This window comes from Cryptomeria japonica, chromosome 5 (assembly GCF_030272615.1).
Source record: "Cryptomeria japonica chromosome 5, Sugi_1.0, whole genome shotgun sequence".
Classification (NCBI taxonomy): Eukaryota; Viridiplantae; Streptophyta; class Pinopsida; order Cupressales; family Cupressaceae; genus Cryptomeria; species Cryptomeria japonica.
The window spans coordinates 925,714,534-925,726,576 of record NC_081409.1 but is presented as its reverse complement, the minus strand read 5'-3'; the positions used below and the strand labels follow the sequence as shown (position 1 = coordinate 925,726,576).

At 35.5% G+C, this 12,043-nt stretch overlaps 2 protein-coding genes across 3 annotated transcripts; one reads left to right on the top strand and one right to left on the bottom strand.

Annotated features, from left to right (window-relative positions):
* The first annotated feature begins 2,667 nt into the window (after positions 1-2,667).
* Positions 2,668-3,834, top strand: LOC131876299 (uncharacterized mitochondrial protein AtMg00810-like). Its single transcript, XM_059221221.1, has 2 exons — positions 2,668-3,567; positions 3,676-3,834. The coding sequence occupies exons 1-2, from the start codon at positions 2,668-2,670 to the stop codon at positions 3,832-3,834; spliced, it is 1,059 nt and encodes a 352-aa protein (XP_059077204.1).
* Positions 3,835-8,181: 4,347 nt separating this feature from the next.
* On the bottom strand, positions 8,182-11,578 carry LOC131051167 (glutamate receptor 2.9). 2 transcript variants are annotated; one of them, XM_059221851.1, is made up of 6 exons: positions 11,176-11,578; positions 9,741-11,047; positions 9,375-9,658; positions 9,250-9,281; positions 8,724-9,112; positions 8,182-8,546 (listed from the first exon to the last, which is right to left on the bottom strand). In XM_059221851.1, exons 1-6 carry the CDS (start codon positions 11,519-11,521, stop codon positions 8,211-8,213), a joined length of 2,694 nt encoding a protein of 897 aa, XP_059077834.1. In that variant the 5' UTR covers positions 11,522-11,578; the 3' UTR covers positions 8,182-8,210. The 2 variants fall into 2 exon arrangements, with proteins under 2 accessions (XP_059077834.1, XP_059077835.1); XM_059221852.1 differs by having other exon boundaries at positions 9,741-10,972.
* Between the last annotated feature and the right edge of the window lie 465 nt (positions 11,579-12,043).

The window sequence follows — 12,043 nt, the reverse complement described above, 5'->3', positions numbered from 1 at the left end:
TTTAAAAAACCTTGGAATCCTAATAAAAGGTTGAACAATTTTAAAAAGAAGAGTCTTATGTCAAAAGAAGAGACTGAAAACGAATCTGATGAGTCAAATGTTGATGGTTGTGAAACACTATTCATGACCAAAGTTGAATTTGAAAACCCAGTTGCAGTAAAATCTGAATCAGATTCTGAAGTTGAAATAGAAGATGTAAATCTCGAAGAAGAACTTCTTTGTGCTCTTCAAGAAGTAAAAAGATTTAAGAAACTTGTAATTTCTTATGAAGATTCCAATCAAATCTTACAACTTGATATAGTAAATGCAAACAAGGTTATTGAAACTCAGAGAAGTCTTATTGAAAGAAAAGAACAAGAAATTAGTACTCTACAAAAACAAGTATACACTCTTGAAAAACAACAACATTCTACTGAAAAAGGAGAAACGTCATAGCAGAATTTTGTAATAGCAAATAAAAATCAGTTTGCAAATAACAGATTTTTCCATGGCTATTGTCGTTTTTGTAATCTGTTTGGGCACAAAGTAAATACTTGCAGATTTGCTAGAGCTTCTATTTTTGGTCATAAACAGTCTTTTGGTTTTGTCAGAGACATAAGATGTTTTACATGTTATCAATATGGTCACACTTCTAAGTACTGTAAAAAGTTACAAAAACCTGCAAAAATGTGGAGACCAAAACTTGAACAATCTATGCTTGTTCAAACAGCTCTAATATCTACCAATTCTTCTATTTGGGTTTTGGATAGCAGATGTTCTCATCATATGACAGGAGACAAAAACAAGTTTTCAGCCTTAGAAAGTCATCCAGGAGGTTTTGTTAAATTTGGTGATAATACAGGTCTATACATTACTAGAATGGGAACAGTCATGATAAACAAAGACACTCCTATAAATGATGTCTATTATGTTGAAGGATTAAAGTATAACTTGCTAAGCATTAGTCAGATTTGTGATAGTGGTCGTCAAGTTGTGTTTAATTCTTACGGATGTGTGATTAAAGAAAAGTCAGGGAAAATAATTGCAAATGGTTTCAGAACACATGGTAATTTGTATCATTTGTCAGACTCCAAATATCAAGAATAAAGTGCAGGCATGTGTCTTATGAGTTGTATAGATGAAAATTGGTTATGGCATAGGAGATTTGGTCATGTTAATTTCGATAATATGGTCAGAATCAGCAAAAATAAAAATGTTTGAGGTCTACCTCTGATCAATAGACCTACAAACTTTGTTTGCAGTGAATGTGTAAAAGGCAAACAAACTAAGTCATCTTTCAAATCTAAGGAGTTTCTATCCTCAAGGCCACTAGAATTAGTTCACATAGATTTGTGTGGTCCTACGAAAACACAGTCACTGAATGGTGAAAAATATTTTATGTTGTTCGTAGATGACTACACCAGAATGGTATGGGTAACTTTTCTCAAGCATAAGTCAGAGGCTTTTGTTAGGTTTAAAATATTTAGAAAAATGGTTTAAAAAGAGTCTGATTTGAAACTAAAATGCTTAAGATCAGATAAGGGAGGTGAGTTCACTTCTCAAGATTTTGTTGAGTATTGCGAAAATCATGGGATTAAAAGACAGTATTCTGCTGCTCGGACTCCCCAACAAAATGGGGTAGTTGAAAGAAAAAACAAAACTGTAAAAGAAATGGCAAGAACTATCCTTAATGAATCTAATCTGTCTAATAAATATTGGAAAGAAGTTGTTCATATAGCTGTATATATTTTAAACAGAGTACAAATCAGAATAAGAACAACTTACACTCCTTATGAACTATGGTATGGAACAATAGCATCTGTCAAGCATTTTAGAATCTTTGGTTGTCAGTGTTTTATCAAGAATGATTTTGAAAATCTTGATAGCTTTCATGCTAAATCTGATGAAGGAATTTTCTTAGGTTATTCTTCAAACAGCAAAGCATACAAGTGTTTTAATAAACGCTTGAATAAAATTGTTGAATCTATTAATGTAGTTTTCAATGAAAATCAAAATGTGATGAAAAATCAGATTCAAGATGATGATGAGGAATCTAATTTAGAAGTTGGTAATGCCTCAACATCAAAGGAACCAGTGATGACCAAAGAAGATGAAACTAGCTCAAGTAACCAAGAGGAAGTTCCTAACTTTAAGGAAGACATACCTCAGAAAACACCTTCCAAGATAATTGCTAAACAACATCCTGAAACACTTGTGATTGGTGATAAAGATGTCGGTATAATAACTCGTAGAAAGGTAAAACAAATAGAACAAGCTCAGATGGCTGAGCACTTTTGTCTTTTAACAGATTTTGAACCACAAAATGTTTCTGAAGCCCTAAATGATCAATCCTGGTTAAATGCAATGAAAGATGAAATTAATCAAATTGAGAAAAATAAAACATGGGAACTTGTTCCTCGTCCAGATGACAAAAATGTAATTGGAGGAAAATGGATTTTCAGAAATAAGTTAGATGAATCAGGAAAAGTTATTAGAAACAAAGCTAGATTTGTGTGCAAAGGGTATGCTCAACAAGAAGGGATAGATTTTGGGGAAACGTTTGCTCCTGTAGCTCGTTTAGAATCCATTAGAATGTTTCTTGCTTATGCCTCATTTAAAGAATTTATAGTGTACCAGATGGATGTTAAAACTGCATTTCTGAATGGATATCTAGAAGAAGAGGTTTATATGGAGCAACCAGAAGGTTTTGAATCTTCTGATTATACAGATCATGTTTACAAATTAAAGAAAGCACTTTATGGTCTGAAACAAGCACCACGTGCTTGGTACTCTAGACTTGATTCATATTTGATTTCTAAAGGTTTCACTAAAGGCAATGTTGACAGTACATTATATACTAAAGTTGTTAGCAATGATCTTCTAGCTATTGAAATCTACGTAGATGATATCATATTTGGATCTACAAATGATGAATTATCACAGAGTTTTTCAACCATTATGGAATCTGAATTTGAAATGTCAATGCTGGGACCTTTATCCTTTTTCTTGGGTATCCAAGTATCACAACTAGAACATGGACTTTTTATTTCACAAACTAAATATGCAAAAGAGATGTTAAAAAGATTTCAGATGGACCAGTGTACTCATGTTGGTACACCTATGGAAACTGGGTGTAAGTTGGTTAAGGTTGATGATTCTCCACTTGTTGATCAAAGTAAATATCGGTCTATGGTAGGAAGCTTGCTCTATCTCACTGCTTCTAGACCTGATTTAATGCAAGCGGTTTGTTTGGTCTCACGCTATCAATCTGCTCCTAGACAATCTCATTTAAATGCAGTAACAAGAATTTTTAAATACATCCAAGGTACTCTGGATTTTGGTTTATGGTATCCAAAACATGGTGATTTTACATTGATAGGGTATACTGATGCTGACTGGGGAGGTTGTATTGATGATCAACGTAGTACTAGTGGTGCAGCTTTCTTCCTTGGTGACCGGCTGGTTTCTTGGCACAGCAAGAAGCAAGACTGTGTCACTCTGTCCACAGCTGAATCTGAGTATATTGCTGCCACAGCTTGCTGTACTCAAATGCTTTGGATGTCTTATCAGTTGGCAGATCTGGGTGTTGTGATATCCAAACCTATGACTATATTCTGTGACAATACCGGTACTATTCAAATTTCAAAAAATCCTGTGATGCATTCCCGTACCAAACATGTTGCACTTAAATTACAGTTTTTACATGATCAAGTGACTGCAAATGAAATCATTCTTGTTCATGTGTCCTCCCAGGCACAAGTTGCAGACATTTTTACCAAAGCTTTACCAAAGGATACATTCATGTGGTTGCGTGATCGTTTGGGAGTTTACTCTCAATCTTTTATTTCAACTTAATTTCTTCAGTATGGGGGAGCTTCTCACCATGCTCCCACCCAGGCCCTCTTTGTCCTTGCTGACAAAAAGGGGGAGAATATCTTGGTTCTATTATCTTGGTTCTTTTATGATGGTTCTACTGCTGCATGAGATGGTTTATGATGGTTCTATTGCTACATGAGATGGTTTATGATAGTTCTATTGCTGCATGAGATGGTTTATGATGGTTCTATTGCTACATGAGATGGTTTTCTTGATGGTTCTATTGCTGCATGAGATGTTTTTCATGATTTGGTTCATGATGGTTATATTGCTTATTCCCATTGTTTCAGATTTACATAGTTACAATGATATCTTGGTTCCCTGATTCTGATTCTTGACAATGATTTTTTGGTCATCAGTTTGATTTTCAGTTCTTTTGGCAATATAGTTTGCACTTGTATGTTAATCTATTTCAGCATGTCAGAAGTGCTTCTGGTTCACTTAATAATTTGATGAGTACTTGATTCTCAAGTCTGGATTACACGATATGGTTGATATACTTCTATCCCTCTGTTCAATGGTGGTTATGTTTTTGCCATCAAGGACAAAGGGGGAGTTTGTTGACTTTTCTATTTTGTCCTTGATGACAAGGCATATTCGATGACAGCTTATGGGTTTCTTATTTTCCACGCCATGTTAATCACTTCGGTCTTTAACTCACGTTTGCATTATGGTTGAATTTGCCTTGAGTCAGTTTACTCACATGGCTGGAATTATGAGCTTCTTTCGGATGTCAAAAAGGAATTTATTTTGTTTTGGGATATTTCGAAAGCACCAGTTTGTTGAAGCCAGTGTTGTTTTTATCACTCTCAGCTGCACTTGCTCTGTGATTTGAAACAGGGAGAATGTTTTTGGGTTTCTTCTATTTCTTGCTCCCGTTCTTTCTCTGGGCATTGATGGGCTTCCTAAACAAAATGCATACTGCTTCGGTTAGATCTCTGACCATACTCGCTACTGGTAATCTTACCATTCGTTTACTCACAGGTATGCACTGTAAGTTTTTTTTTTGAAGAAAAATGATGAATGTCGAAAGGAAATATGAGGCAAGTGTTTTTCTTCTTTGGTTTAGTTGCAGATAACTATTTGTTCTTCCCTTATCTTCCGGCATTGTAAAGTTTAGATCAAATCATTAAGGGTTTGTTACAGTTTCAAAGGTAATTAGTGAAATTATGTTGAAGATTCTTGTTAACCCTTTATGGGTTTGTTACTATGATTATATCAAGGGTTTTACAGGATTTTTCGGAAATCATTTTCGAGATTTACTAAACCAGTTTTAATGACTGTTCAGTTGGTTACCCTATACGAGGGTTTCTTTAGAAGATCTTATCAGTTGGATAAGCGTTATTGAGAAGTGAATATTTAATTAAAAACCCTACATGGGTTGTGGTCTATAAAATGAAATCAAAATCAGTTTTTGGTAACTGTCTGATTCTGTTTCGAGTGCATTTACATGTATGTGTCTCTTTCAAAAGTTAGGGATATATATATGTAAATGTAGGAGAAGCGGGTGTGTATTGTTTTTGAGGGAAAGAAAAGAAAAGTATATTTTGAGATCTCTGTTGTTGGCAAACTCATTGAATATCATACTTTTGTGTTGTAATAAAGGTTCATGATACAACAATTTCAGAATAGATTGAAATATGTCATCATGAATCCACTCAGAAACTATTGAAAAGGGTAGGGGTTGAAGCTCCTTGCAGCAGGGCTGCTAAATTGGATGTATTGGTTGGTGGTTAAAATTAATAAAATGATTGGAGTGTTTTTTCCCTATGATGAAATCTAGTTGGATTTCGAGGGTTTTCACTCAGCACAAAAAAACAGTGTCATTGTGTTGGTTTGTCAATTATGTTTAGTTCTCTGATACACTAATTTCATGTTTCCTTAAGTTTCTTTCACAGTCACATGTTGATGCAAGCTTTTCAAATGGACTCTTAGTTTTCAGTTTTTTGTGGCCATCTTAGAACTGTTCTTTTAAGTTTAATGATTTAGTGTACTCTGATTCACCCCCTCCCCCTCTCAGAGTACTCGTTACTTCCAACACCTTTTATATATGTACTTTGATAATCCCAATAGATCTATCAAATTATTTGAATGATTTCTTCATCTTCATACAACCAGTTCAACTAATGAGCATCAAAATTTTCAAATATAAGCTCCACCTTGCAAAACTATGTTGTTTTGTCCTCCTCAAACACATCCACACTTCACACTTGCATTACTTAAACTGCATTTCAAATATGATTATATAACTAATACAAACAACAGATACTGATGCTTTCAAATTAAATTAAGACGCACTTAGAAAGAATGGGCTTCTTTCATGAAAAAAAAAAGTGCAGACAGTCAACTAGGAGGGAGCAGAGCTACCATCACATCGCTGTGGGCTCCTTGAGAGGGCATTAAACTTCCCAAATAATCAATCATGTCAGTTTGAACGTCTCCTCGTTGTAGATTATTCACATATATTCTTATCTTTAATAAATTTTTAGCATATATTTTTCTTTGAAATATACATTATTCACATATATTCTCTGTTATTCAGCATCTGTAAAAAAATTTACAAATAAATAATAAGAATTGGTGAGAAAACTGAATAGATATCTTTGAAGCATTTTGTCAAACAGTTTACATGCCTGACAAAATTCATCTATCCTTTGTCCATACCCTGTTCCAAAGCTCCCAATTTGACACAGGTAGGGAGGATGCTTCCACATTTTGCATACGTCTACCAAGGGAGTTGCAACTACAACATATAATTTTTTTCCTATGCTTTGATGGATGTCCATACCCTGCTCCAAAGCTGTCATTTTGGCACAGGCAGAAAGGATTTCAGCAAAGGTTGTAGAATTTTATTTCATGCCTGCCAATTGCATTTGCTTGAGAGTTTCTAAATCCTTTTCAACAGATCCATTCGATGTATATCTTTTCAACAGATATATTCTATGTATATGCCTTGCGTATGCTTCCACATTTTGCATACATATCTATCAATGCATTTGTAACTACAACATCAGATGAAAATTTACTTTCTAATATTCTTTGATGGATGTTCATTCCCTATTCCAGAGATCCCACTTTGCCGCAAGCTGATAGAATGCTGGCAAAGGTTATGGAGACTGTTGTCACACCTGCCAATTGCATTTTCTTAAGAGTTTCAAAGGCCTTTTCAACAAACCCATTTTGTGATCATCCTACAGTCATCACATTTCATGATATGACATTTATTTGAGGCATTTCTTTGAAAAGCCTTAAAGCCTCGTGAACACAATTCTTTGGATATCCTGCCACCATTTCAATCCATGAGACAACGTTTTTTCGAGCCATTTTATTAAACAATTCATGCGCCTTGTACATGCTTCCATATTAGCATATGTACCAGGGCAATTCCAACTATATCATCTAACAAAAATCTGCTCTCCTTTATGCGTTGATGGATTTCCATACCCTATTCCAAAGCTCTTAATTTGGCATAGGCTTGGAGTGTGTTGGCTAAAACGAAATTCCACGAGAAGACATCTTGCTCGCTCAGAAAGGGGTTTCAGACTCCAGTTAAAGTTAACAATATTTTTGCCTCCTAAGGCAGGTTGATCGACCTATAAAAGCACATTTATGCGTCCATTTTAGCTAATGGCTGAAACAAGCAGGAAATTTAAGCGGCTTGGGCGTTAATAGTAGGTAGGTAGCAGCTCATGAACATTAATAGTAGGTAGGCAGAAGGTCTGCTCACATGTTGATCGTAATAGTCATTTCTACTGACATGCCTCAGATACGGAGATGGGTAAATTAAGCAAATGGAAAAAGGAAATTTTTGGCCACCGGAAACTGGCGTGAGACATGATGTTTCCGGTGGGCTTTCTCAACAGATATAGCCTATCGGTTAATACAAGTTTAAGGTTAAACTGAGTCCAAGAAGTTTAACAGAAGTCATGAACTATGATAAAATCCCAGAATATACTAGTCTCAAACAATTATAGACTAAGGTTGTTTGAGCCAAAAGATCTCAGGATATACTTCAAAGTTTATTGGTTACATTAAGATTATAATTTTTTAAAATAAAATTATTAATTAATTGTTTTGAAAAATTTGAAATAAAATTTGGACATAAATTATGAAAAGTTGGTCAAATAGATGTCCACAATTCTACTGTAAGAATATAATATATATAAGTTTTCCCCTAACTTAATGTGCATGTCTCACAAGTAGTTAATATCCATGTTTTCTCATTTACGTTTGCATTTGGCTAGATGCTGCTATTTTTAATATTTGTTGATTTCCACCAAGGATGTTGGAACCACAACTTTTTGGTTATGTCATCCACAATACTAATATCTAATGATGATATTCATCTGAACTCTCTATTTGATGGACTCATGATATAAATACATAGGAAAAGATTTGATATATTCCCATATGCTAATCTCTTGTCTTGAAAGCATGGCACCTTTGGTGTAATTGTATAGGGCTTGAAAAAGGAATATGATTAAAGCCAAAGATGATGCCATTCCTGTGATTAGGTAGAGTCCCTTGAAGCTTACCACATCTAGTCTTGTTGCATATTCTTGAAAATTAGAACATGTATTCGTAGAGTCTTTGAAATACTTGTCTTCAATCTCTTGAAGCTCACAGCTATCTTGAAGGTTTAAAATCCCTTTCGAAAAGTCTTGTACTAAAGAAGAATCTTTATAGAAAACCTACATTAAAAATATCACAAACATATAACTCTTCAAAATGATGAACCCAACAACATATTTAAGTAGTGTGAATTGACTATTCTTAACATCATCTGATTCAACATTCAAAAATCAATTTTAACTTTGGCATTCTGTTTAACATTTGAATAAAATGATATAAATTCAAAGAAAACTTACAAAACCAAAGCCTCCATTTCGGTATGTGCGCCCCACCATTGAATAACCGCATCGGCCAGAAAGAAAAGCACGAACATATGGTATCTCATCTATAATGGCATCTACGCCCCCATTCTTTGCCCCTTTTGACAGCGCCTCCTCATACGCCCGTGGAGATGAAGTTTGGTCCAGTTGTTTTTCGGCCATTCCCAATTTGTCCCTTAGAAAACTTCCGGCACACGAACCGTGATAACCCAGTTTATAGTTACCAAGGCCATTTATGAGTGGAGTAATTTGTTGGGCTGTCAGTCTCGAGCTGAGATTAGCTGTATAGCTGGACGTTAAAACCAACGCCACGAACAGCCACGCTACAATAACTATTCGATTCAAATTGTTATGGATTCTCTCTCCTGTAAAATAAGGAATATATGTAAATACAACATCTACATTTAAATCTGTAAGAGATTGGTACCCATCTAAGTATCCCACGAAAAAGATATTGAACGAGCAGAACATGGTGAGAACTAAGTGGAAAGGAAATGCTTACGGTGAGCGTAAAACACGGCAGAAAATGCAAACCTGGAAGAATTAACTAGAATTTGGGTTATTCAAAACTAAAAGTAAATGTAGAAATTAAAGAAAGAAGTGAGAAAACAAGAATAAACGCGATACCAAATCAGAGTGACCACTTGGGTAATGAGACTTCCTCTAAAGTCGGGATTTGTTTTATGCTCAAGCAGCCACACCACTACTCCTGTATATAAAACAAACGCCGCCGTTGTAGCCCACAGTGCTGGACTAAATGGTTGTAAGAATGTCCAAGCGTTGTTAGCTTCATCCTTAATGGGCGTGGGAGCTACGATCACTAAACCTGTTTCCGTGAATGGTTGTGTGAAATCAACAATTTCACTCCGGTTTGCTGTAATTGTAATATCACCCACAATAGCGTCGTATTTCTGTCCAAGCAAAACAGTATTTATAAAATTAGCAACTGTCTAATATTCTTCCGGAAAGGTAGAAAAAATTTAAAAAACAGACCTTGAGATAGACTTGGCGGATGAGTTCATTTGCATCATGAGAATCACTTCGCCCATAAAGAGGAACTAAATCATACTGCAGTTGATAGTCAAGCTTTTTCACAACAGCATGAAATACATCAATGATGAACCCACTGATTTTAGTTTCATTACTTTGTGGGTTAAATGAGACATTGAGTAATTGGTCCCATCCAGTCACAGGCACTGCGATCTTCAGCTTGCTTGGTATTACCCAACCGCGAGGAACCGTGACAAACCCACCAGGCCAAATCACGGATCGAAGCATCTTGTTACCGAAAGATGGAGGAAGTGCTTTGAGAAACATGGATGAGTTAGAAGGCCAATACCCAGCTATTTGATAGCTTTTTCCAACCACATTCACTATCTCATAACAAGAACCGTACATTTGCCCTTCATCAAACCTAACAAGTCCGCTTAATCCAGTGAAATTCGTTAAGAAAATCTCCCGCAACAGCTTCTTACCTTGCTGGAATACCTTGATTTTGGTATTTGCTAGTACTGAAAGACTGCTTGAGGGTTTCAGAAAACTTAACCTTGCGTTCCTTTCCATCTTTCCGATTGCTTGGGATATCATGAGTACCGTATCATAGGCCAACAACCCATATGCATTGAGCTCACTGATTTTCATGTTGGGATTATCGAGTCTAAATTGTCGTTCCCACCTTTCGGTGAAATCATTCAGCTGTTTCGAATTTGGGATGTGTGTTTTAACTCCAAGGAGGCCTTGCATGGATGACATTGTAGAAGCATTTACCACATAATCCCAAAGACTGGTAAACTCGTGTGTTGTTATCCATACATAACCAGCCTCCATCATTCCTATCTCTTGCGCCTCCGTGAATAGATTGATGCCCAGATCAGAAGGGGTGTGAACAACAAAAACACTGGATTTAATTGACTTTAGTTTATAAAGCTCTTCCCTAATTGTTTGTTTCTGTGAAGTTGAAGGCATCATCGATGTGTAAACAATTTCAGAGTGGAGATCTCGAAGGGCATCACGCAACGCGGACATAGCCCCGGAACCAAAGTCATCGTCTGAGTGAAGAAATGCAATGTTTCTCCAACCGTAATGCTTAACCAGGGCTGCAATGGCTTTCATCTGAACGCGATCGCTGCGTGCAATGCGAACAAAATAAGGGAATCTCTGGTTGGAAAGGACAGGGCTTGTGACAGACAATGAGAGAATTGGTACATTGGCTGCCTCTCCAAGATCTGATACAAACGGCGCAGCGTCAGATGTCTGTGTTTGTATCAATGCCACTAATTCGTTGGCCAAAAGATCAACAGCTGCACTTAAAACTAAATATGTATGAATGAAAATAGAAAAAGGAAAAGTTCATTCATGACAACCATACATTTACAACACGTCAAAAGACAATTTAGGCATTTGCTAATTAATTTAAGGGTTAAAATACCAGCGGAAAGGGTTTCAATTGGTGTTTGCGCCTCTTGCAGGTGAAGAAACATTTGAGTGCCGTTGAATAGCTGAGATTGATTGTTGACATCTTCCACCGCTAACTTGATGGCAGTCTTTGCTATCTTTCCCGACCAGGAAGTGGAATCAACTATCACCCCTATGTTAACAGTCTCCTCTTGAACGGCAAGTTCAAAACTCGCAGCCATTAAAACGCAGATAACTGGAAATAATGGCACAGTTTTCATCTCCAATCGTCTGCACCACACAATCACATGACAATCTTGTCCACCGAAGGGAAATTGAAATGTGTTCCAAATTATGCAAAATAATGAGCCGTATTCCATTGGGAAAAAATCTACAAACAAAACAAGAAGAAATTGGCCTGGCAGCGTTATAGTCGATGTACCCACTATTTACGCCTACTTTTTCTTATATTCGTCGTGTTATTTGAAAATGCTTTTCTAAAGTCTTCTCAATCATTTTGTTTGTATTATTTGTATATAATCAAGTTTATATCAAGGTGAAAATTTATATATGATTTTAAGTGATTAAATGTAAATTTGATTGTTTAAGTATTAAAATAATATGAAGTTTTTACAGTTCTGAATATTAATGTAATGAGAATTTTAAATTTAACTGTAATATTTTTTACATTATGAAAAATGTTTTGAATGATACTTCATGATTCATTATTACAATGAGTAAGAACAAAAGAAAAAAGGGAAAAATAATAATAAAAGATTCAAGTAGATAAATAAATGAGAAGAATGTAAAAATTATCAGTGTTAATTCCAGAAATTTCATCACAATAAATGTCAAAATAAATTCAAAATGAAAAAATAGACTTTTTATTCAATCATATAGTA

Coding starts and splice junctions, on each gene's coding strand:
- LOC131876299 (XM_059221221.1), top strand. CDS start 2,668: ATGGAGCAACCAGAAGGTTTTGAATCTTCTGATTATACAGATCATGTT. Junction 3,568..3,675: donor AGTTGGCAGATCTGGGTGTT/GTGATATCCAAA, acceptor CTTAAATTACAG/TTTTTACATGATCAAGTGAC.
- LOC131051167 (XM_059221851.1), bottom strand. CDS start 11,521: ATGGAATACGGCTCATTATTTTGCATAATTTGGAACACATTTCAATTT. Junction 9,282..9,374: donor CAAGTGGTCACTCTGATTTG/GTATCGCGTTTA, acceptor TAATTCTTCCAG/GTTTGCATTTTCTGCCGTGT. Junction 8,547..8,723: donor GAAATGGAGGCTTTGGTTTT/GTAAGTTTTCTT, acceptor TTTTTAATGTAG/GTTTTCTATAAAGATTCTTC.